Raw genomic sequence first — 26,924 nt, forward strand, 5'->3', positions numbered from 1 at the left:
GGGAAAGAAATTTGATTCAGTTTGCATTTCAAGCCAATTCTATCAAATTCACACTTTCTGAAACAATATGATAACCAAAATACAGCCATTTTTCAAAATTTGCACTTATTTGAATTTTACCAATGCAGTTTGCCAACCAAAATGCCTATGTTAGGAGGAAGTGTGCATAAAAATGAATATATGAGTGAATAACATACAGAAATACATTATATGACACAAGAAATTGCTTGCAAAAATGTGTACATTAGTCAAAACTGCCTACAAAAATGTGTTTATCAGGATAAATTCACACTGAAATGCTGGAGAATTTTCATGAGTTTTTTTTTAAATGGTGAATTGTTGCAGAAATGTGGAGAACTGAATTTAAGATTGGTAAAATGAGAAACTGAGAGAAATGCAATTGACAGATCTTTTGCATTTATATGCTCTTTACATTATTGCACTTTATATCATCTGGGTATATTTATTATTTTATTGAAAGTAATTATTGGAATTTGACAGATCTGGCAGAGTCAAGGGCAGTGCTGGTATCTTAAGAGAAGGGAAGACAGTTAATTGCATCTTCTGGTGCTAGTTTTTGGCTAGAGGGACATAACAGGAATCTTGTTGGTGTATCACACACCCCATTAGCCAACAGCCTTCCTATATGAGCGGGTGGAGAACCCCAGTACAATGGTCCTGGAACAATTCAATGTCAAAGGCTGCTTTGTCTCAACTAGCTCAGAGCTTCATGGCCACACTGACAACCATGTGGCTGCCTTAGTACATCTCAGATCCCCCTATATTGCAAGCCCTACTCTCAATCTGCTTTTTGCTACATACATGATTGGGAATGAAAAGTGATTGGAGCAGTGAGGTTCATTCCACTGACATGGCCATCCTGGTGGGATTTGGATTGGATGTAATTAGGGATGGGATCCATTGGCCTGTGCCACTTCAAAAGCATTCTGTCAACCTAACAGGCAGTTTTGATTCAAATTCATTCTTTGTCCACTATCCATCGCTTTTATTGGTTTGATTTCTTTCCTCCCCAAAAATATCAATATTAATACCGATATTTTGAAAGCAATTATCAATATTTTGAAAGGAAATATTAATATTTTGAAAGTGATTTCGCTTCCTCCCTGCTTGGAGCTTGGATTATTCAAGTGGAAGGGCATGAGAGAAAGAGAAAGAGTGCTGTACTGCTGTGCTGTTCTGTGAGTATAATCAATAAAAGAACAATATATTTGAGGGAATGTTCAAGGGGAAAAATCTAGTGTTGGAGGAAAGCTGCTGAAATTCAGAGCAAATAAGAACACTCTACAAAGAAGGTGAATAGGCGGACCATTGAAAAATCTGGTGCTAAATCCAAATTCAGCAGAATTCTCATCCGTTCCTGGATGCAACTGACCTCCCGCTAAAAGGATAGGGGGCTGTTAAAATGAAAACTGAAGGCATTCTAAGGATGTTCTAAGGATCCAGCTGTATTAGCATTGTTGCTTATTAAGTTCAATTTTGCCTTTAGATATGTAACTTTTAATGTCTTGGCATTTTTGTATCTTAACGATGTTGCATACTGTCCTAGGCTCCTATAGGAGGAAGGCAGTATATGAATCATAATTGTATTTTTATTGATATATACCAGAATTCTTGTTTCGTAGAAAGCCCAACCAAGAAAAAAAAATCCCACCAAGGAAACAAACACAAATAATCACAATAATATATGTAACATCACTTTAACTAACTGACCTCACTAGAAACTAAATTCCCCCAAAATCCAGATTTGATTCTCAGTTTTGAAAACTTTCCAGTGAGCTATGCTGGTAGACATCTTATGGAGGAGGGAGTTCTACAAAAATGTGTTTGTGGATAAGACAGCACTCTTACCTTTGACAGAGGGAAAATCCAGAGCAAGGCTTCATCAGATAATTTCAAGGCAACAGACGTTATACAAAAAAAGGTACTTGCCTGGACCAATAATGTATACTAGCTGACAGTGCAGGATGATGACTCAAGAATTATTAAATTACTAACCAGGATGATGATGAACCTTGAACCTTCTTCTTTTATTCGATTGACAAAAGCTGGAAGGTCAGAGAAGTTTTTGCCAAGAGTGAAGTCTAGCTTCCGTTCCATGTAATCAATGTCTGTAAATTGTACATCCTGAGTTACAGTAAAAGACATAGGGAAAATAAATAAATAAAATGAAGGTGTGTTAATCTTCAATAACAGCTTCAATGCCAAAAACAAAGCATACCAGTAAGATATTCAACAGTAGGTCTTCTATATAGCAGTGAACATTACTGATATATTACCTCTTCAAAACATTTTAAAACTTTTTAAAATAATTTATTTATTTATTATTTATTTTATTTATTTATTTTATTACATTTTTAGACCGCCCTATAGCAATAAGCTCCCAGGGCGGTGTACAGCATAATAAAACAGGTTAAAATACAAGTGGATGTAAATACAATACACAATAAAACATAATTAAAAATTTTCAATTTTAAATTCAAATTTTAAAATTTTTTTTAAAATGCCTGGGCGAAGAGGTAGGTCTTTACCTGGCACCGAAAAGATAACAAAGAAGGCGCCAGGCGTATCTCATCAGGGAGGGCGTTCCATAGTTCGGGGGCCACCACTGAGAAGGCCCTAGCTCTAGTTATCGTTCTCCGTGCCTCCCTATGCGTTGGGACACGGAGAAGGGCCTTCGACGTCGAGCGCAGCGACCGGGTAGGTACATAGCGGGAGAGGCGTTCCGCCAGGTATTGCGGTCCGATGCCGTTAAGGGCTTTATAGGTAAGAACCAACACTTTGAATCTGGCCCGGAAACATATTGGTAGCCAGTGCAGCTGGGCCAGGACAGGTGTTATATGATCAAATTTTTCTGTCCCAGTAAGAACTCTGGCCGCAGCATTCTGCACCAGCTGAAGTTTCCGAACCGTCTTCAGAGGTAACCCTACGTAGAGTGCATTACAGTAGTCCAATCTAGAGGTTACCAGAGCATGGATAACTGTGGCAAGGTTCTCCTTATCCAGATAGGGTCGTAGTTGGGCTACCAGCCGAAGCTGGTAGAACGCATTCCGTGCCACCGAGGCTACTTGAGCCTCCAGTGACAGGAGCGGATCTAATAAGACCCCCAAACTACGGACCTGCTCCTTTACCAATCATCTTCTTATGAATTTGAGCAAGGTAGCAAGTACCTGCAACTCATGCCAGAGGATGAAAAAAGTGAATTTCCACCACATCATTAATAACAGCTAGATTATGGTACAATTAAGATTATCATTTTAAAAGTGGACAATGAAGTCTATCACTGAAAAATTTATACTGTACTGTATTTTAGGCCCCATTCAGAGTAGTAACAGTCAATCCCTCTTCCCAGAGAGCTCTGCAAGCTGTAACACTGTGAGGGGAATAAGGGTTTTCTAACAGCTCTTAGCATTCTTAACAGACCACAGTTCCCACTATTTTTTGAGGGAAGGTAGGAGTGTTTAAAGTAGTATGATCCAGAGCTTGGAAAAGTTACTTTTTTGAACTCCCATCAGCCCCAGCCAGCATGGCCACTGGATTGGGCTGATGGGAGTTGTAGTTCAAAAAAGTAACTTTTCCAAGCTCTGCAAACATATAGTGCAGATGGAGCCTCAGTTTCTTTCCTTGCTATTAATGTCTCCCAGGTTCAGAATGACAGTTCCATGAACAAATGGCTATAGGAGAAAAGGAACAGTCTCCAAAGTCAATGTTATAATTGTATACAAAATTAATTTTGGAATGCTTCCAAAGAATCATGACAGGAAAAGCAAATACACATCAGTGTTACTATGAAAAAAAAAACTTGTGCAAGACGTTGCACAAAGGTTCATGAAGTTCTCATGCTTCTGCTTGTGTAAGCTACTACACAAGTATAAAAAAAATTTTGGATTTAGTTTCACTTGTTTAATGCAGCTGCAATATAACACACCATTCCATGAATGGAAATACACCTCCATCTTTGGATCTAACCAGCTGTATATAGAACCACATTCATTTCCCCATGCCTTGATAACCAAAAATGCTACCTATCTAAAGTATGTGTCCCTCCTATACTTTCATTACATCATAGTTCCATGTTAGTGCAATCCTAAATAAGGAGTTTTCTATTTATTTATAACTAGTGTCATGTATGGTGTGTGTGTGTGTGTGTGTGTGTGTGTGAGTGTGAGTGAGTGAGTGCAGAGAGAGAGAGAGAGAGAGAGAGAGAGAGAGAGAGAGAGAGAGAGAGAGAGAGAGAGATGGGATCCCTGTGAATATGGGCTAGGTCCTCACAGAGCTACAATTCCCAGAGTGGTTTAACAATCAATCCCTCTTCCCAGAGAACTCTGGGAACTGTATATATCTGAGGGGGAATGGGGTCTCCTAGCAACTCTCTTTAAAGGGTTTAAAAAACTATACTTCCTAGGATTCTTTGGGGGAAGTCATGACAGTTTAAAGTGGCATAATAGCACTTTAAATGTAAGGTGTGAATGTAGTCTTCAAAGAAAAAGTATTCCAAGCCACCATACAGTTCTCCTGTAGGAGTGGGAACATTCCATTAAAGGGAGAAAGAAATTACACTAGGGATGGGAGGTAAATTTGCTCCCTATACGACTCTCAAAATCAAGGGCCATATTAGGGTTGCCAGGTCAGAAGCATCCCAAAACCTGAGATTTATGGGGCAGGCCTGAGTGATGTCACAAGGCGGGCCTGAGTGATGTCACGGGGTGGGCCCAAGTGATGTCATTAAGCATGATACATTAAGCATCAATCACAGTTGCTTGGAGCGTACAATTAAAAAAAAAATCTGACTGGAAATTAAGCTAGACATCTTAGCTAATAGATGGAGCCTGGGTAGGGAACATTTAATCTAGCCTACTTGCTTTCGGCAAAAAGGGTTTAAGTGCCTTCAGGCCAGGCCAGTCCCCAAAAGGTCACTGTAGGAAGAAAGGAGCCTAGTGTTGTGGAGATGTCAGATGGGAGCATTTGGGAGTAAAGGTGGATGCCCCTGAAGGCTGCAATTCTAAGCACACATACTAAGGGACTAAGCCCCCATAGAACTCAACAGGACTTAGTTCTGAGTAGATATAGTTTGGATTGTGCTGTTGGTAAAGCTTGACTAGGGATCCTCTGCAAGGACATCCATATCCAAGCAGGGTTGGCAACCCCCTGCCTGGAATGCCCTGCCCTTATCATTTAATGTGGCTGCTCCAAACTTCTTTACAGATTTGACCCGTCACTTCAGAAAGAGGTCTGAGAAATGAGTAAGAGTCAGAAGATTCTCTACCCTTTCTGTCTGCATAGATGCCCTCATCCTTCCCCTGTGCCCAGCAGAAGCTCTGGGCCAGGTGGGACGCAGTGGCATCTCATAGAGGACACCCTCCCCTTTCATGGGGTGTATGATTTGTCCTGGCCCAGAGCAGATTTTGGGTGGGCACCCCCAATAACTTATTTTTCTTGTATGTCTTTTTCTGCTTTGATTTTGTATAGATGCCCTCTTCTGTGCCCTGCGCCCAGCAAAAGCTCTGGGCAGGCAGGACAGAGTGGCATCTCGTAGAGGACACCCTCCCCTTTCCTGGGGTATATGATTTGTGCTGTCCCAGAGAAGATTTCGAGGTGGGTACACCCAGTTACTTATTCTTTTCTATGTGTTTTTGTCCATCTTGATTTTGCATTGATGCACCCATGCGTGCCCGGTGCCCAGCAGAAGCTCTGGGCCGGATGGGATGCACTGGCATCTCATAGAGGACACCCTCCCCTTTCTTGAGGTGTATGATTTGTCCTGGCCCAGAGCAGATTTTGGGGTGGGCACCCCCAGTTCCTTATTTTTTCCTGTATGTTTTGGTCTGCTTTGATTTTGCATAGATGCCCTCATCCTTCCCCTGTGCCCAGCAGAAGCTCTGGGCCAGGCGGGACACAGTGGCATCTCATAGAGGACACCCTCCCCTTTCGTGGGGTATATGATATGTCCTTGCCCAAAGCAGATTTTGGGGTGGGCACCCCCAGTTACTTTTTTTTCCTGTATGTTTTGGTCTGCTTTGATTTTGCATAGATGCACTCCTCCGTGCCCTGCGCCCAGCAGAAGCTCTGGACCAGGTGGGACGCAGTGGCATCTCATAGAGGACACCCTCCCCTTTCCTGGGGTATATGATTTGTCCTGTCCCAGAGCAGAGTTTGGGGTGGGCACCCCCAGTTACTTATTTTTTATGATATCATTATGTATTTATGATAATATCAGAAGCTTGATGATTTTGATTGCATAAATGTATTGTTATTCTTGACGGGAAGAGTCCCCCGATCACAGTGATATATCATACAGGGTACCCCAACATATATTTTGGGGTTCAGAGACATGTTAAGTTTGGTTTGAAGTTGCTGTAGTTGTCAACTCTTCTTTTTTAGTGTTTTGAACTTTCAAGCAAATAAGGAACTGGGAACTAGGAACCAACTTCAGCATCGTATCAGTTAAATAGATTAAATAGTCGCGGGGGCAGGGGCTGATGTTTTGGTGTATATCTCGGGAACCAGACCACCTAGAAACTTAATTTTTTAAAAAAATTGAAGCTGAGAGTCCGGAGATTAAGGGGTGCTAGCCGGAAAGCCCCCCCCCCAAAAGGAGACTTCGGCCGAAAACCGGAGACCTGGTAACTCTAGTCCATATTCAACTAAGTCATTGTACTAGCAGAAGCCAGCACAATTCACACTAGTGCAACAGGCCTTTCCCCCCTTCTTCTCCCCTCCAATCTGCTCCCAAGGGTTGGGGGAAACCCCAGAAAAGAGCAGGGGGGAGGGGAGGGGAGATCATTCCATCGGGCCTAGCAGAAATGCTTGTGTTGATGGAATTATCTCCTTAGTGCTACGTTGCATACAACCCTGTGTCTCCATATCCTACTCCCTACATCAGCACAGTCATAAAACTATTGTGTGACAAATTGCTTTGCAAATGGCATCTCAAAACAGTTTCTTTATATTTATAATGATAATAAATACCATCATCACAATCATCATCATGAAAAGTAGTATTATATTCCTCTGCTGCTTTTTAATGAATGAGATTGTGCTAAATTTCAGTTTGGTTGTGTAAATTACTGATCCTTCTTTGCTAAAATACTTCTTGATTGAAGTCCAAAGAGCAATAGTTCACAGTCACAAGAACTTACATAGGGTATTCTAGCTGCCCTCATTGCATCATATACTTCGGCAATCTCAGAAGTATTTTTGTATCCATAGCGGCAAAGCTGGAATCCCAGGGCCCAATAGGGTGGCATGACCGGTCGTCCAATTAGCTACAAATGATAACAAACCATAGAATTTAAAAAAAAATGGGGAAAGGGGGTACACAAGAAATGTAAAATTAGTTAGTCCCAACCCAGTTTTGGTAACCCCATGAAACAATTAGGAATTCCTGGTGAACGATGTGCATCCTCCTCCACATCAAAAGATGCTTCCAGCCTGGGTAAACATCATAATGTAAATGCAAATAGGTATTGAATTGATATGTGGAGAAACCTGTAACAAGAAACTAACAGAGCAATCCACCTTGTCTGAGGCTGTCGGGAGTGAAGCTGGCGGAGGTGGGTCTAGCGGAAGGGGCTGCCACATCCACTCCGAGGCCTTGTAGAGAGGAGGATGCTGGCTGCACTGGCAAGGCATGGCAGAAGGAAAGAAAATACATGTTTCCTTCCGCCACCCCTTTACCCAGCGTATCAGCTACCATGACAGAGGGTCTGGGGGAGCCAAACAGGACCTGGATATTGCATGTTCCCCCCTTGGCCCCTCCTCCGACATGTCCCCAGAATGCCCCTTTTTAAGCCTTCTGCTGGCTTCTGATGGCTCCCCTTATGCCGGGCTGGGCTTCCCCAGTGGACCTCCGGCCAAGGCGGCTGGGTCCTGGCTCAGCTACAGGTGAGCCGAGGTGAGGAACTTATGCCAGTGTACCTCTACATAGCCTGGCTGAGCAGGGACCCAGCTAGTTCTGCTGGAGGTCCTTCATACCTAACTTCCCTCAGTCCAGCATAAATAGCAGTTGGATTGCACCCTAATCTTCATTGCTAGATCGGGATTCATAACATATAAGGTATGTCTTACTGCAGTATATTCCTGAACCACTTCTTCTGGAGTTGGCCCCAAAACCATGTAAAAGTCTAGAATTCCTCCAATTGTGCGATAGGTCAGGGCAGGTGTTGGTTGTAAGGTGACATCTGCAACATTCAGAAGATGAAACAGGGAATTAATAATCACTTGCTACCAATGTATAAACAATAAATGAAATTGTACTTGGATTTTTTAAAAAAAATGCCATTTTTTTTACCCATAGCATTACTGTTAAGCAAAAGAACTCCATGAGCATTTCCTTCATTTTCCAGCCCCATGTAGAAAGGGTGGAATCCATATGAGTTCAGTTTGTACTGTACAAAAATAAAAACAAATAGAGTTTAGTTTCTGCTGCTCTAAGTCCATATATCTCTTCTACGGATATACTTGGACCATTGTTAATAATGACCCTGGATACTGTGGATAAATGATCTACAAAATTATCTCTGCAATTAGAGCATGTTCATCTTTACATACTACTTTGTTTTTGTGTATTCTGTTGGGATAATCAAGAGGACCATTCCTTTCTTTTTCAGTGTTCTTTTGAAGGTGTAAACTATGAAGCACAAACAGTGATTGACAACAGGGGACTATTTGCTGGCTAGAATTACAAAGAAGCAAAGAAAGCAAAGAAATATGACCTAAACATGTAAATGGGCTGTACCATGACAGACACATAGTTTACTAACACAACTTTCAACTTGAAAACCAGCAGTTCTTTTTTTGGGGGGGGGGCGCTCATTAGAACACATCCGTTAAGATAGACAAAATCACAAAAATGTACATATTCAAGATCCTACTGTATTAGAATTTTCATTCCATAGAATTCCAACGGTAATACAATAAAAATACAATATATAAAATGCAATATAAGAAATAAAATAAGTGAAAGGAGCAATAGAAACACAGTTAACAATCAATATGAACATTTAATGCAGAACATGTTGTGAACCATCTGAACGAAACAGTGGTCCACAGACTACAGTTTAGGAACCCCTGGTCTACACTTACTGGCAGAGGCTTTCCAAGATCTCAGACAGGGGGCATTTCTAGCCCTCCCTGGAGATGGCAGGGATTGAACTTGGGACCTTCTACATGCAAAGCAGATGTTCTACCACTGAGCGACGGCCCCTTCCCCTCTTTCGCTTGGACATGATGGGATCCAATGCTACTTTCACTCAAAATAACGATGACACATAGTGACCTACAAGTGCCCTTAACAAGTCAGTTTTTTAAAGCCTGCGTAGAAGCAATTACATGGGTACTAGCAATGATTACTTAGGATCTTTTCTGATGTTATTTCAATGGATAGTACCTTCCATTGCCAGCCAACGGTGTTAGAATTCAGTCTCCTATAGACAACAAAACACACTGTGGATCCTTCTCACACCTTCTGGTTGATGTCATGGAATACTCTAATAAGATCTCTGATCTCTCATAATATAACCAGACCAGAAAGAAACTACACTGCAGCAGCTCCCACAAGACTAAAGGTAACATCGGAAGTCACAAGTCAGAGAAAAGAGATGATAATGATCTCTACCCTTCCTCCAAAGAGCCATACATGACACTTCCTTTTATCCTCACAACTCCATGAAGTAGGTTAGGCTGAAAAACAATGACTGACCCAAGCTCACTCATTAAGCTTTGTGGATGACAGGAGATTAAAATCTAAGTGTCCCCAGCCTAAGTCAACAATTTAATCACCATACTGGCTCCAGAACTCTAGAAACACAAATATATTCTTACTGACCATACTTCAAGATGCTTGAGAGCTGAGCTCCGGTCCTGAAAACATATTACTGGAGAAAGCCCTAGTATGTCTTGTCTCAAACACTGAAAATTTATTAATGCTATGCTCACCCCACTTCTCTGAGCAGTGAAACAGTTTGGGGGGACAACACATATCCAGATTTGGTTTCCTTTACAGGAAGTCATTAGAGGCTCCTTGTGTTGTTGTTGGAGCTTAATACACTCCAGCAAAGTCCAGCCAAAGTTCATTACTACCACTTCAGATCTCTAAGGAGATGCAACTTGCTGTCAAAAAGTACAGTTAGCTTTCAAAGCCTAAACTTAGGTCTGTCTCTCTTAAGAAGCAGACAGTTCTCCACTCACAGTTAAGTTTGGCCCTCCCTCTGTCTTGTTGTTGTTAAGTGCCTTCAAGTCGACTATGACTTATGGTGACCCTATGAATCAGCGACCTCCAAGAGCATCTGTCATGAGCCCATCCTGTTCAGATCTTGTAAGTTCAGGCCTGTGGCTTCCTTTATAGAATCAATCCATCTCTTGTTTGGTCTTCCTCTTTTTCTACTCCCTTCTGTTTTTCTCAGCATTATGGTCTTTTCTAGTGAATCATGTCTTCTCATTATGTGTCCAAAGTGTGATAACTTCAGTTTCATCATTTTAGCTTCTAATGATAGTTCTGGTTTAATTTGTTGTAACACCCAATTACTTGTCTTTTTCACAGTCCATGGTATCTGCAAAGCTTTCCTCCAACACCACATTTCAAATGAGTTCTCATCTGCTTTTTTCACTGTCCAACTTTCACATCCATACACAGAGATCGGGAATACCATGGTCTGAATGATCCTGACTTTAGTGTTCAGTGATACAACTTTGAATTTGAGGATCTTTTCTAGCTCTCTCACAGCTGCCCTCCCCAGTCCTAGCCTTCTTCTGATTTCTTGACTATGGTTTCCATTTTGGTTAATGACTGTACCAAGGTATTGATAATCCTTGACAAGTTCAATGTCCTCATTGTTAACTCTAAAGGTAAAGGTGTCCCCACACTTATAGTGCGAGTCGTTTCTGACTCTTAGGGTGATGTCTTGCGACGTTTACAAGGCAGACCATATATATGGGGTAGGATTGCCAATTCCTTCCCTGGCCTTTCTTTACCCCCCAGCATATGCCAGGTTCTCATTTTACCGACCATGGATGGATGGAAGGCTGAGTGGACCTCGACCCCTTTTACCGGAGATTCGACTTCCTCCTTCTGTTGGAATCGAACTCCGGCCGTGAGCAGAGCTTTGGCTGCGTTACCGCCGCTTACCACTCTGTGCCATGGAGGATCTGTTGCCATTACTTTAGTGTTTTTGATGTTCAGCTGCAGTCTCTGTCTAGAGGGTGAATAAGGATGATTCATTTTATCTCAGTATGTCCTAGTCTTCTTAGGCTGTCCTAATTCACATGGAAATATATCACCAGAACATTAAGTGCTACCAAAAGTCCTTTCTCAAGTCTAGTACAACCCACACTTATAACACTGATCACAGAAACCTGATAGGAAAACCCTAACAATATCCCCACACACCATTTTTGTAAAGCAAATCAAGAAATTGTACATTCCAACACTCGTTTTCTTTTTTTAAAAGACATTTGTCCCATTCTTAAAATAATAATTCCCATTGTTGAAGAAAGGAAGCAAGTCCAACCTTAAATCAGTTTCCCTACTGACAGTGACATGAACTGAGAAAGCAGCAAAAAGATAAACAAACAGGAGCTGTGCTTACCCCGGGTGACTGATCTGTTGCGAACATTCCCCATGTATGCCAGTTCATATCCCTATGGAACTGAGTGTGCTCAGTTTCTCCAAATCCATACACATACTGTGATGGCAGACGAGTAGCAATTTGGATGAACATGTCACTAAAGGTGAACCCTGGCACTTGAGAATTCCAGCTACAAGAGAAGGATAGTTAGTCTATATCATACAGTAACTCATGGAAAGAAGAAAAGTGGCTATTTCTCATGGGGAATATATAGCCAGGAAACAACTGATATTTCAAGAATCAAGAAATGCTACCTTTTACCTTATTTTCAAGATTAGCTCCATTTGACTTCAGGTGACAACACCAAGATGCAATGCACATTTAATTATTTCCAAAATGCATCATTTTGAAGTCAGCTCAACTACAAAAACATAGAGTCAAGTGAACAAGACTCTAGCTGGATAATGGTGAACATTTTACCATGCATTTGCACCCAATGTGTTGTACAACACTTCTTACCTTTTTGTCCAGATGATACAGAAATCCAACTTACTCTAGCCCTATTCACTCATCCGCTCTCCCCCTGCTCCTATTATTATTATTATTATTATTATTGCTGCTGCTGCCGCCGCCGCCTTCCGTAGGCCCGAGGGCAGGTTATAGCAGTCTAAAATTCAGCATTAAAAGCAACTAAAAACAAATTACATTCACAAGAACAGGGTGGATCCTGAAAACATGCATCTCAAGTTCCAAAGGCCAGAATAAAGAGGTACATCTTTAGCACTCACCCAAACTGTAAAGCAATGGTGGCAGATGCACCTCTGCGGGGAGGGAATTCCACAACATAGGGGCTGCCACAGACAATGCCCTCTCCTGAGCCACCAATCCCCAAACTTCTGAGGGTGGTGGAACTTCCAAGGAGGCCCCCTCTTCTGTTCTTAACACCTGAGAGGGTCTGTAGGGAAGGATGTGGTCTGTGGGATATTTGGGGCCTGAGTCATTTAGGGCTTTTTACACAAGCGTGTCTTAAACTGGGCCTGGAAATGAACTGGCAACCAATGCAAATCTTTTAGAACAGGAGTTATATGAGTTCTAAAAGCAACCCCAGCCAGTAATCTGGCTACTGCATTTTGAACGAGCTGAAGTTTCCAAGTGTTTCAAGGGCAGCCCCAGGTAGAATGAGTGGGCACTGTTGTTTCCTCCCCATTCCACATATCTTCATTCTGCAGCCCCCCATGTGTTGGAGACAGAATATGTCATATTACATCAAGGCTCTGTTTGTTTTACCAAAGTACATGTGCTCTTGCTTGCACTGATAAAAAAAGAGAGGCAAAACTCTGAACATAGTTTTCATGCTCCCCATTACCCTACATGTTTGAGAAGCTCTAGGGGCTGTGCTTACCAGGATTTGATTTTTTTTTTGAGAGAGAGAGATTACATGAAATTTTTGTAGTATTTTATTAATTTATGGATATAAAAGTAGAGCATAGATGGAGGTGGACAAAATACACACTCCTTAGTAGGGCAGCAGACCAACTATCTCACATCAGATCCCAAACAGAGTTTACTGCACTTCACTAGGTGCCTTCAGACACTGGGTTTAAATACTCTCTCTCTCTCTCTCTCTCTCTCCGTCCCCCTATTTTTCTCTAAAATTCCTTTTATTGTACACACACACACTTGTCAGCTGTAGGGATCCAGCATTCTACTCAAACAAGGTCTGAGGACCACAGTACCAGTACGTAAGCATTTAGAACAGGATGCACAAAGCATTACACATGCAAGAACAAGACATCAAAGCATGACTTTGTATGGATAATATAATTGTGACACAGGCAACTTAGGATCTTGGTTCAGGATCTTTCCCCCCAGTGATCCATGTTAAAATAAATCTATCAATAAAAACAAAGATGTCACTTACATTACAGTTCCTGTGCTTTTGCGTCGGATCTGTATGCCAAATGGATAGTTCACAATTTCCACTTGATACAGCCGATTAGCTTGGGTACTTTCAGGGCTGTTTGGGGTGAACAGTGGGACTGGAACCTCATATCTTTTGTGGTTAGGATCATAGATCTACGGAGAAGAAAGAATTCCTCAGTGTGTGCAGAATGGGCAATAAAACCACACATTACAAGGACCTGTTTGTCTATAAGAGGGTATATATTGCAATTTACCTTAAACTGCAGCATATTGTTGTAATGGTATGTCACTTCCAAGCGAAGCTGGTCAACAGGTGGCGAAGGAGGCCCATAAGGGTTAGGGTAGAGTGTGTTCCTCTGGAGGTCAGCTGTTAAGCCCCCAATAGTGTTTTGAATGTTATTGACAGAGTAGCCGTAATTATTGGGGTAATAACAGTGTGGCACACCAGGAACAGAGACAACCTACAGGAAAAAAAACACATCCTAACAAAGTCAATACTATAAGAGAAGCTTCAATTTTTAACAGTAAATATAGCATGGAAAATGAGAGATGTTGGAGAATGCAGACAAATAACTAAGTAGTGTGAACATTACTTAGGGGACAGCTGAATGGAATCTTTCACTTATAGCAAGTCTTGAGAATGTGCCAACCAAGTCTGTTCAAAGATGACTCACTCCTATTCCTTTGGAAACAGATCTCTGAATCTGATGGAGCAGCCAGTCATAGATATCCATCCATACCCATTTTAATTGTAACATAGTATTTTTAACAAGAAAAGTGAATATCCCAGTATTTATAACTAAACATCTGAAACTCTGCCCAGGAGTGGCACACATGCAGTGTGGCAGACCCACAGAGCTGCCCTCCTGGCACTGATGTCGATGCTGCTTACCTGGACAGGACTGGAGTGGGGCTGCAGCAAGGTCAGGGCAGTGCCGTTGCACCAGCTGGAGCACCACTAGCAATCCAGCATTCATGTTGATGCAACCACATGCCCCCAACTTCACTGTCCAGATAAGCTGCAGCAACGCCAGTGCCTGAAGGGCAGCTCTGTGGCTCAACCCCACCACATGCTCCACTACTAACTCTGCTTAGGCTTCATTAAGACATGTGCTTTATTGTGTTAGTTTTATGATTATAATGGTTGAACCTCTGTCCCAATTTCTAAGATTTCTTTCGCACTGCAGTACCTGTTGCATTATGAAACTGTGGCTTTTTGACTGATATACCACCATCTCGTGCTACATTTCACTCACACTAGTGGGCATGGAGTGACACAACAATGAACGTCATTGGACATGTCACTACTTTCCCACACTTTCTGCACATGTGCACTTCTGCTCCCCCATGATTCCTCCATGAAGATGGCAGGAAAGAACTGTATGCTGGTATACTGCTCCCAATTTTATCACTTGATTTTCTGGGTTAATGGGATTGCAAACAGATTTTTTTCTGGAAGAAATTAACATGAAAATGAGTGCTAAACCTCCACTGTATTTCGCTAGATTTCCAGAAGTGGTTTTAACGTTGTGTGAAAGATCAAAGAAAATGTGGAGATTATCAGAAAAGGAAACATCAGGAAATTGGAATAAACTGCCCTAGTAAACAAAGTATTCTACATTACCATTCTTTCAAAATCTTAAATCAGGTCTTTAGGCCATAGGAAGACGGAAGTTACTGCCAACAGAGGCCCATCTTATCCAGTGTAAAGTGTTATTTTAGACTGCTTTCAGTGGAGATTTATTTCAATGGGCCTATATGATTAACTTAAGTCAGGATCTAGCCCATTCATTTCACTAGGAGATTTAACCAAGTATTTAAACCTCTCCCTTCAGAAATCAAAGAATGTTTAAAGTGCTTAAGTTTGATTAGTTCCTGATTAGATTCTTGTATTCATTTTAGACGCTTTTATGTTGCTGTACACTTTCCTGATGTTTTGTAAGAGGGTGGTATATAAATACTTTTATAAAATAAAATAAAAATAAAATAATAAGGGAAATGATAGTAAGATTTTATCAAAGAGACAGGGTACAAATACATTAAATAATTTGTTGTTGTTATATGCCTCCAAGTCGACTACGGCTTATGGCAACCCTATGAATCAGCAACCTCCAAGAGCATCTGTCATGAATCACCCTGTCCAGATCTTTTTTGTCAAAAGCAAGTCCCACTCTGTTTAATGGGTCTTTCTCCCTGTTAAGTACATATAGTATTACAGTCTAAATATCATTTTAAGTCTCATATCTGTCCCTTCGCCAATGTGAGAAATGATGGCTATGGAGAAAACTAAGTAGGGATTGCGTGTGTCACTCTGGAGGCAAACTTCAGCAGCCTGGATGCTGCTGTAGGCAATGGATTATTCCTACTTAAAAGAGAGTAGCGTGCTCAAGGAATGCCTAGGGGGCACTTGTCTAAAGCCATATTTTATCCAATCCTTATCCAACACACACTACCTTTGATTTCTTAACATGATGTATATTTCTTTCAAATGTATATGACGCATTCTGGATTAGCTCCTCCCACCCTTGAAATAAAGCAAACACCAACTCTGTTGCAGTTTAGGTATATGCTGAAAACCTACTTGGTCACCTCAGCATTTGATGTCATGACTCTAGTCACTATGTTTTTAAGCTTTTGGGTACTGATTGTGTTATACTGCTCTGATTTTAGTATACTGTTCATTTGTATTTTTGCACACCACCTGAATATGTTTTACATGGCAGATAGTGTATACATGTTGTTGCTGTTTTTTTTAAAAAACTATTAAAACTGCCCACGAAAATCAGCAGCTTTCAGAAAGGCCGCATCTGCTCCATACTATTAGCGTATTGTACTATTTTAAACAGTCATGGCTTTCCCCAAGGAAAAATGGGGACTGTAGTTTGTTAAGGATGCTGAAAGTAGTTAGGAGGCCCCCTTTTCCCTTCACAGAAGTACAATTCCAAGAGGTACTGGGAAGCGGCATTGACTGTTAAGCTACTCTGGAATTGTAGCTCTGTGAGGGGAATGGGGGCCTTCTAACTACTACTCTCAGCAACCTTAACCAGCTACAGTTACCAGGATTCCTTGGGAGAAGTCATGACTGCTTTAAGTGGTATGATACTGCTTTAAATGTACAGTGCAGAGGAGGTGAAAGAAAGAAAAAAAGACAGCAACAGGATTAAAATTAAAATTTCTATCATTGCAGATCAAACTTAAAATTCATCATCACAAAATGAAATGGTTTCAGAAGAACGCATTCAGGAAGTGGATAAATTTATCTGATAAAATGAAGACAGGGAAGGCCTTGTGAACCTCTTCAGGAAGTTGTGCCTGCCTATTAGCACAGCAAATGGTTCCATTTAAATCTGTTTCACTAATTCCCTATTGCTTACCTCCCAGAAACAGCCACGATCTTCACAAGAGCTTTGTGTTGGTTCTGGGTATGGATGGCAGTTAAATTTGTCTATATTTTTGGTAATGTGCCTCCATCGCAATGTATATGCCTGCCCCAGTGCAAGCTGAAGGCCTGTAATGTGCAAGACCTTTGGAAATACAAATAGAAACAAATGACAAAAATGGTTACACATTCCTGTGTACATTGAATAGCTGTGTGATTTTTTTGTAAATGAAATGTGTTACAGTTGTATTACAGTTTATGTGAAGTAGGATTGGCTCTTCATAGCATATAAACATAGCTATAAATATATATATATTAGCAGATGGCAGCAAAAGAAAATGGAATATAGGAAGAAAACACTTTCTCCATTCATGTATAACAAGCCAGGATGGCACTGGAGAAGTTTCCCCAGGGACAGCAGCCAAGTGGAACTCATGGGTTCCATTCCATATCAAGTCAAGCTTAGGCAATTTCAACAGGCCAAATAGAGGAAATGGGGATTGAAGTCTAGGGTGGGAGATCATCAACAGGATATTGAACAGGCAAAGGAATACATAATCCAGGATGGGGAAAACAAGTAAGTTAGATACAGTTATGGTGGCAAAGTGCTGGATAACTGGCTATTGTCACACACAGAATATCCAGGACACTGGGTGATATTATTTGAAAGAGGTCCCACCTAATTAGCAAACTAGTTTAGGGAGCTAGTCTGGACTTGAGATATATGGTAACCTTCCACTGCAGTTCAGTGCACGCCACAGAGCCTGAATGGTTTCAGTTGCAGCTTCATGAGGACTAACACCTAAACAGATACCTTATTTTCCCAGCAAGTAATCCCAAAGTAAAGAATGTTCCTGCTTATTTCACTGTGGTATGACTCCAGTCACCCATACAAAGTGGAACTGAATACAACCACCATTTTTATTTTTTCCTTCTTTCAACGAGAAAAAAATCTGGGATTTAATGGTGTGCAGGAAAAAAGTTTACCAAAGTAAGTATTCTGGTGTCAATATAAACATAAGAATGGTACTAAAAGTGAATGTACACCTAATGCAAAGATTTGGAAAAATTATCTTAAGTAATTCAAGTGGTTCATATAGTGTCAACATTTTTCTCTCCTTACCTTAGTTGAAGAATTATAGTCCTGATTATGACTGGATGGAATTAATGCACCATTCTGAAGCACAGTAACATTTTCAGGTACGTTTGCTACTCCTAGGATTTTAATTTCACCAAATTTTAAGTTGTTTGGGTCAAAATATCCCTGATGGGCGACGTTGATGTCCAAAGCACCCTGAAAGACAGTTGTCCCCCATACTTTCATTTATAATTTCATAAACGCTTGTCACAATCTCTGCCTGTTTCCAGTCCCTTTTCTTCATGCAATCTTTGTTAGGAAAATAGCATCAAGATGGCAGGTTGCACCAAGAAAATACCATAAATCTACTGGAAAGCATTTATGACACCAAATTTTACAAATCTGTTTGCATGTACAAACGTTCAGTGCATTGGGGGTTACCAAACTTTTGCCTTCTAAATCAAGCTGCCAGAGATGGCTATTTAAAATATATATTGAACAGGTTATCTAGAACATCACTCAGTGGAAAGAGTTCCATTGATTCCACTAATTGTTGTGGGACAACCTCAGCTCCTCCCTCATGAATTTTCCTCAATACATATGGAGATTAACTATATGCAGTATGATTCGTGTATATTTTAAATAGTTTAATTGTTGCTATTGTGCTTGGTACTCATTGGTCCACACTTGGGAATCTCCATCCCTTCCTATTCTGAGCAACTGGTTACATCTTGTTAATTAAGAGTTGCATGCAATGTTGCATGAATAGTGTGCAACCATGCAGTAGACCTTTCCTTTCCTTTCCTCTCCCCATGTGCTCCTGAATTCTCCTCTGGAGCCTCTGGAGCAGATTTTGAGGGTGTGTAGAAGGGCTAGAGGGGCGAGGAGGGGGAGGTTTCATTGCACAACTGGAACTCTGTTGTGCAAGCAATAGAGAAGTGTTGGATACAACTCTTTAGCAACAAGCTCTTGATTTGAGCAGCATTGTAACTACTAACATGTATAAGTGTATTCAAATAAGGACCAGCTAGAATAGAAACTCTAAATGCACACTAAAGTTTCTTGACCAAGTATGTGTGTTTTTTGTTTCTTTATTTTTGTGGATCTACAGTAACTGTTTTGGCAACCTGTTGCTGCATTCAGTATACTTATCTGCTGGTCTAAACACCCAGTTTCCACTATTGGAACTGAAAATCCTGGTTATTTGTTGCACCCTAAACTATTGTATGTATATCAGCAGGCACTCTCTGACATCTGCAAGAGCATACTATGGTGCTAAAGAACAATAACAGAAGTTGATGCCCGTATGACTGAAGATTTCTATTCTTAGGTCCACATTTGGATGCACATGTTAGCATGAATATTTTTTCTTATTTTATCACATCAGGAGTTTGCTGTTTTAATTAAGGAGGCTTCTATCTACTGGGCTTCTGTACAGCAGAGGACAGGGAACACATCTTTACACTTACCTTTATCCTATACATGATAATACCCTTGGAAAGACAAAAGACCTATTGCCAAGTTTTGGAAATACCTATCTTTTTCATGATCAGAACCAAAATCCCTCTGAATTTTGACTATGCTTGGATATACACAGCAGGGAGAGGGAAGGGCATCCTTAACCATACATAAAGGCCTGAAAGCCTTTCCAGCTGGATGTCCTCAGCACAAAATTTCCTTTGTGCCTCCCTCTGTTGTTCCTGATAGAAGGAATATTTTGGGAAAAGGGAATGGGAACATGGAAAAAGAAGGCGAGGGAAACTAGCCTCAGGGAAGGACTGACAAGTAGCACCTACGCAAACGCACAAAGTTACACAATCACACCCCGCATCGGTGAATAATCGGTTACCTTCCAATACATTGCAGCACAGTGCTCATTTGAGTCAGCTAAAAAAACTGTTAATGAACAGCACGGGCAATAGAGATCGTGTGACAATGCATTACCAGACCCCCAGGATGTGTCCAGAGGTAGAGCTCTTCCACCTGTGAACCATCTATATCCTCCAGAGCAGCCTTTCCCAACCAGTGTGCCTCCAGATGTTGTTGGACCACAACTCTCATCAGCCTTAGCCAGCATTGTCAACGGTGAGGAAGATGGGAGTTGTGGTCCAACAACATCTGGAGGCACACTGGTTGGGAAAGGCTGCTCCAGAGAGACAACCAAATCATCATACACAATCTGCATATCAGTGGTTTGTCTGCCAAACTTCTGCACCATCACCCTCCATAATAGATACTACTACTGTTTCTGTTACATGAATACCCAAGAAAGCTGCAGAGGGCAAAGCACTGGAGAGATGGTTTGTAGAATGAAAGAAAGATCATATACTCTCCTTGGCCACCTTGACAAGAAGGTAAGTGCACCCCACAAATGATAATTTCACTGACATTTCTCTCCTATTTGATAATTTTCAAAAGCAATTTCTCACTAATTGATGGAAAGTATGTGAAAAAAATGTGGAAGAAATTTTTGGCACTCTAAAAAAAACCAAACAATAAAATTTGCTAGTTTTGCTGTACTAATAGTACTGCTGAAGTTGGACACATGCATGGTAACACTATATGATCAAACTCTTTAGCTAGAGCAAACATGAACAAACTGACACCTGGACAATGCCAATACCTATTACATGCACTCCAACTCACTGAATTTCTTGTATATAACTGCTGCATGTCAAATATCCTAAAAGCATGAGATCCAAGAGCACTAGTGGTCTGGATTAGTGAATCCTTTCCAGCTTTTATTCAAAGAGAACACCGTTCTGCTCACTTAGAGTTTTGCTAACCCACCAGAAAAACAGAAATCATTCCACTACTCATATTAATTGCCCGCAGAACTTCTTTGCTTTTTGTTCTTGAATGGTTTTGATCTCTTGTAAGCAAGCATTATGATCGCTGAGTCAAAAAGTGGAGTAGACATCTTTAAATAAAAATTGGGGTGAGGGAGATAGAACTAAACCATCCTTTGGAAATGTGGGATAGAATTCTGAGGAGTTTGTATTTGTGTGTGTGTGTATTTTTTATGAGAGGTAAGAGATGCCAAGGCAGAAGGGCTAGAAGATGTATTAGGATGAAATAGCTGCCTTATGGGAATGAATCTGGAGAATCGAATAAAGTGTATTGAATTAGTCTGCAGAACATATCAAAAGAGAACAAAATAAAATACATTGAAACCTCAACTGTAAACCAGAATTTTGTATTAGATCTTTACTAAGGAGCAGATTCTTAGCTTGGGGTACTCCTTGGTCAATCTTTGTCACTAGAGCCCTTAGTGATCTCTGTGGCTACAAGTGGCCCTACAAGCATCAGCTGATATACCAGCTGCAACTATTCTTAGACCAGGATATCCTGACCACAGTGATCCATGAATTGGTAATCTGAAGACATAATTACTGTAACACTCTTTATGTGGATCTACCGTAGTATCTGATCTAGAAGCTGAAACTAGGGCAGAATATAATAGCCAGACTGATCACAGAAACAGATTACTGTCAACTATTTCTTGCTGAGAGATTCGTAAAATCCTAAACAACTTAGTCCCAAAATAGACAAAGGACTGATTCCTTATGCTTCACCTCCATCATTGAGCTTTTCTGATGGGACACTTCTGGTGGTCCTCCACACCCCTGAGGTTCCATCAGCCTTTACCAGGGATCAAGCCTTTAGTGTGGCAGATCCTGCCCTATGGAACTCCTTGCCAATTCAAGTTTGACAGGAGTTGTCTTTGCCTTCTTTTTTTAAAAAAAAGTCTTTTAAAAACTATTGTTCATGCAGGCCTTTGGAATGTGATTTTTTTTAAAAAAATCATCCAGTCCTTACTGATGTTTTTATGTTATTACAGTAGTATAGTATTATGTTTGCATGTTGTATACTGCCTATAAATAAATATATATATAAGTAAAAAAAAATTAAATGAAGAAACATCTAAGGCCTGTGTCTGCCAGTCAATCAGTCAGACTGTAAATGGTTACAAAAATTAAGATTCATAAAGCTGAGTGTCATACAGAATCAGAAGAAACAAGGCTATAAGATTAGAAATCATACATACCTTACTGGCATTAAACGTGTGCAAGAGGTAAAGGCCATTCTCATATGCATCTGTAAGAAGAAAGCAGCAACAGAATAATTTTGAGAAGCTGTGTGCAACAATTAAAGGGAAACGTGGTGTCTGCCAACATAACATAATAAAAAATGCTCGTAGGTCGAACAAATAATTTTCACACTGGTTCATGGGAATGCAACGAGGAATGACAGTCAGCTTTCGAAACATTGATTTAATAATACGAACAATTTCCTAATGGCATCAATAAGTCTGCAGTCCTATAAATAACCTAGCAATATCTATTTATGGAGACCAGTTGTACTTTATGGGCACACTGATTAGGGGCATTATAGCTTAGGCTTTCCTTCAGAGTTGCACTAAAGGACTTGTACTTCTTAACAATGCACACACCAATCAAATGCAACTGGACGAGAGTTAAACACATGAAAATAAAAAGACTTTGACCCCGTCTGAACTATAAATTTAAAGCAGCATTTTGCCACTTTAAACAGTCACGGCTTCTCTCAAAGAATCCTGAGAATGGTAGTTTGTTAAGGGTGCTGAACGTTGTCAGGAGAACCCTATTTCCTTACAGAGCTACAATTCCCCGAGTTGCTTATCAATCAATCCCTCTTCTCAGGAAACTCTGGGGATTGTAGGTCTGTGAGAGGAATAGGGGTCTCCTCTTAACACCCTTAACAAACTACACTTCCCAGAATTCTTTGGGGAAAGCCTTGACTGTTTAAAGTGGCATAATACTGCTTTAAATTTATAGTGCAGATGGGGCCTCTTAAGTGAACTTTAGTTCAAAACTGTCTAATACATTTTTGCAATACATACTTAGAGAAGTATATGCACCAACCAGGTGTGATGTTAACCAAGGGGCTGGGAGACACAGTTGGGATAACAACAGAAACCCAGGCCATACGAGGGAAGTGCAAGGCACATTTCCTTTCGATGTCTACATTGCTCCCATACTGGAAGGATGCTGCTGCTGAAGTGAGCGTAAGTCAGATCATGGTCTCCTCCTATATGATCTTGAACTACTTACTCATTATTCATCAGTAATGTGGAAGGATCTAAAATATAACTGCACCCGTGACACTCTGGTATTTTCAAAATGGGCCTTATGTTAATGCAGTTCATTCTCATCTCCTTTTTGGGGCACAGTTATTTGTATTAACTAAAACCTCTGCTACTTACTATTGAAATATTTGTCACTTTTCCATGTTCAAGATGGTGGCTTTCTTAAAAATCCATGAAAACAATAGCTACAACAATACAGTTCACATTCCAGCATCCCTCCTGTTTCAGATGGATGATGCCAACACAGAAGGAATTATGTTTCAGACTCTTCCCAGGCGATCTGGGTCTTATTTAGTATTTAATCAGAATTTCACATCTTTTAACAAGTGGTACAAAGGAAATAGAAATGAACTGCCTTCAAGTCGATCCCGACTTATGGCGACCGTATGAATAGGGTGTTCAACAGTCCTGTAAAGTTGGTCAGTTTTACATCAAGGAGTGGGGGTCATAGCTCATTGGTAGAGCAAATGCTTTGCAAGCAAAAGGTCCTAGGTTCAGTCCCTAGTATCTCTAGGTAGGGCCAGGAAGGGCTCCTGCATGAAACCCTGGAGAGCCATTCCCAGTCAGTGTCGACAATACTGAACTAGACAGACAAATGGCCTGACTCCGTATAAGGCAGCTCCTATGATTTCACTCACCAATTGTTGTTCCATCATCCCAATAAAGAAGCCCTTGAGCATTACTATTGTCATCCAAAGCAACTGTAAGGCCCATTGAGTTTCTTCGACTAAAAACAAAAGGAAACATTTCAAAGACAAACTATTTAGTTTTCATTATTCCTATGAATTAAACTGGGAACCCACTGAAATTGTTCTCCAGCTTCCACTCATACTAAGACATATGATAAGTCATGTGTCGAGGGCCTAAACTGTGTCCCCATTTGTGCCCTGTATGGATATGGAGAAGGGATAACAAGCCTGGTCAGAATGGGCATGTGGCAGGTAGGGATGGGGGAGAAATTTGATTCAGTTTGCATTTAAAAGTGGATTTATCAAATTTGCACTTTCTAAAACAATATGAGAACCAAAACACAGCCATCCTTCAAAATTCGCACTCTGAATATTGTGATGCACATAACAACATAAGAACAGCCTGCTGAATCAGACCAGTGGCCCATCTAGTCTACCATCCTGTTCTCACAGTGGCCAGCCAGATGCCCATGGGAAGCCCACAAGCAGGACCTGAGTGCAACAGCACTCTCCCCTCCTGCAGCTTCCAGCAACTGGTTTTCCGAAGCATGCTACTTCTGACTATGGAAGCAGAGCATAGTCATCATGGCTAATACCCACTGATAGCCTTATCCTCCATGAAATTGTCTGATCTTCTTTTAAAGCCATCCAAGTTGGTGGCCATCATTGCCTCTTGTGGGAGTGAATTCCATAATTTAACTATGCGCTGAGTGAAGAAGCATTTTCTTTTGTCTGTTCTGAATCTTCCAACAGTCAGCTTCATTGAATGTCCACCACTTCTAGTGTTATGAGACACACACACAAATGTTTCTCTATCCACTTGTTCCAGTTCTCCAACCAATGTTTAAAAAAGGCATGAATCAATGAAAAGTGAAAATCAATATATTCATGAAAATAATAAAATGCATTATATTAGGGGAACTTGCTTGCAAAAATGTGTACATTAGTTAAAACTGCATATAAAAATGTGTTTATTAGAAGAAATTCACACCACAATGCTAATGAATTTTAATGAGGAATTGTGTTGGGTTTTTTAAAAAAAACAAACAAAAATTCCTGCAGAAATGTGAACTGGATTTAAGACTGGAAAAATGAGAGAACTGATATTGACAGATCCTTCCATCCCTAATAGCAGGTGGCTCACAAGTAGCATTGTTGCTCAGCTAGACCATACTCAAAGGAATTACCTCTTGTGGGAGCCACTCAGCAGCAACAGTGGGCTTCAGGGGCTGAGTTGTTAGAGTGGACCAGAAAGAGAACTTTCTGTCTGTGGTCTGCTCCTAGGTCTTAAATAGAAGCCAGGCCCCATGGATCTGGACTAACTTTCTCACCCACACTCCCTGTTATGACTCTGGTTGGTATGGATGGAGATTTTGCACTGTCGAGGTTTTGACTTCCTTGCAGCAACTTTCATTTTGTTGGGCAGTAGTTGATGCATGCTAATACTTGTTGCAACTTTTCAGTGTAGGTGTTGGAGTCATTGGAATCCATAGCCAGGTAAGTGGCTATTCCTACTGGGGAATCCTCTTAAGGTGTCTCGGGCTATCACTTCTAGGCCTTCGTCCCAGCTCTGGGAGCTGGCATACCTGCCACAATTGCATCAACAGTCTCCCATTAGCAGTTCAGGCCATAAAGCAAGGCCAAAGATCTCCCTTTAATTTTATCCAAATATGTGGATTAGGATGGGTTATTGGTTATTGGACCCCCACCCTACACCACATCATACTTTGTGAGCTGCAACCAATAAAAGTTATCTTCATCGTAAGCCAACTTTAGCGTACACATGTTTTTTAGCCTCCACATGCCACACCTTGACAAGCACTGAGGACAGAGACATGCACTCTGTTGTAATTCCCAGTACTTCTGAACTTAAGTATCTATGTATTTTTTATTTATTCTGCATAGATAGATGGATAGATAGATAGATAGATAGATAGATGATTGATAGATGACAGATGACAGATAGATTGATAGAGTAAATATTCCCAGATATCTGACTGTACCTGGCCTTGGTATTGAGAGCAGGTAGCTGCCATGGGAAAATGTAGCCACCTCTAAGATGAAGGTTGATGTGATCAAGAGGAGTTTCCAAGTTAGAGAATTGTCCTCGAACTCCAATGTCCATATTCTGTTCATGAAAAATGGGTATTTTCAGGTTTATTTCAAATTGTTAAAATCATATTCTCCGTGATTAACCACAAACACAATTAAAAGGCCTCCTCATTTGTTGAATACAATTAAACTAAATAATAAAAAATAGATTCTTCTCTGAGCTGCTCTCCCACAATGCCATTTCTTTACCATAAAATGGTAATGGACTGCCTTTAAGTCGATTCCGACTTATGACGACCCTGTGAATAGGGTTTTCATGGTAAGCGGCATTCAGAGGGGGTTTACCATTGCCTTCCTCTGAGGCTGAGAGGCAGTGACTGGCCCAAGGTCACCCAGTGAGCTTCATAGCTGTGTGGGGAGTCAAACCCTGGTCTCCCAGGTCATAGTCCAACACCTTAACCACTACACCACACTGGCTGTCAGTTGCATAGACCCCATCTATTTCAGTACACATACAAATCTGGGACTTAGGTCCATCCCTCTGCCACTAGCAGTCAGTGAGCTCCAGGGAAATGGTAAATCCGAAAATAACCACAGGATACGATGTTACCTAAACAACACATCTGTTGATGCCATAACCCTTAATAGCTGTAATTTCCTGGCATTTCGGAAAGCCCCTAACACAACATGTTAAATTGAAAAGGTGTTGTTGAATCCCTTTTAGCATTTGGCAGTTGCTTCCATTATCAAGGAGTTACAAATATTGGGATCAAGAGGAATTTCACTTACTGTGTAATAATCATACCAACGGGCATCAGGAAAATAAGCCTGTATCGATGTAGTATTCTGCAATTTGAATACATATATTTAAGCTGTAGAAAAAGCTTTTATTTTATTTTTTTTTGAAAAAAGGTGCCTACACAGATTTACATACATACTTACTTTATGCAGCACAGGGCTAATGAGCAATGCAGGTCCCCAAAGAAACTGTTCATGTATTTTCCATGTTTTGGTATCATCTGTAAATCTGAAAGCAACACAATTTATCAGGGTGGCAAAAAATAAGTAATAAATAATAAAAAACATCTGAAAA

At 40.7% G+C, this 26,924-nt stretch overlaps 1 protein-coding gene across 1 annotated transcript in view; it reads right to left on the reverse strand.

The window, feature by feature from the left end:
• SI (sucrase-isomaltase) overlaps positions 1-26,924 on the reverse strand; it is a 169,651-nt gene that overhangs the window by 24,262 nt on the left and 118,465 nt on the right. Inside the window, exons 41-54 of the mRNA XM_061637223.1 lie at positions 26,774-26,858; positions 26,621-26,677; positions 25,783-25,907; positions 23,729-23,817; positions 22,011-22,060; positions 18,008-18,178; positions 16,880-17,029; positions 13,760-13,966; positions 13,504-13,658; positions 11,604-11,772; positions 8,309-8,405; positions 8,086-8,198; positions 7,158-7,283; positions 2,017-2,145 (exon numbers count right to left, since the gene is read on the reverse strand). Of these exons, the coding sequence (XP_061493207.1) occupies positions 2,017-2,145; positions 7,158-7,283; positions 8,086-8,198; positions 8,309-8,405; positions 11,604-11,772; positions 13,504-13,658; positions 13,760-13,966; positions 16,880-17,029; positions 18,008-18,178; positions 22,011-22,060; positions 23,729-23,817; positions 25,783-25,907; positions 26,621-26,677; positions 26,774-26,858 (1,723 nt within the window). The remainder of the gene's footprint in view (positions 1-2,016; positions 2,146-7,157; positions 7,284-8,085; positions 8,199-8,308; positions 8,406-11,603; positions 11,773-13,503; positions 13,659-13,759; positions 13,967-16,879; positions 17,030-18,007; positions 18,179-22,010; positions 22,061-23,728; positions 23,818-25,782; positions 25,908-26,620; positions 26,678-26,773; positions 26,859-26,924) is intronic.

The sequence above is a fragment of the Rhineura floridana genome, chromosome 7, assembly GCF_030035675.1.
Source record: "Rhineura floridana isolate rRhiFlo1 chromosome 7, rRhiFlo1.hap2, whole genome shotgun sequence".
In the NCBI taxonomy this organism is placed as follows: Eukaryota; Metazoa; Chordata; class Lepidosauria; order Squamata; family Rhineuridae; genus Rhineura; species Rhineura floridana.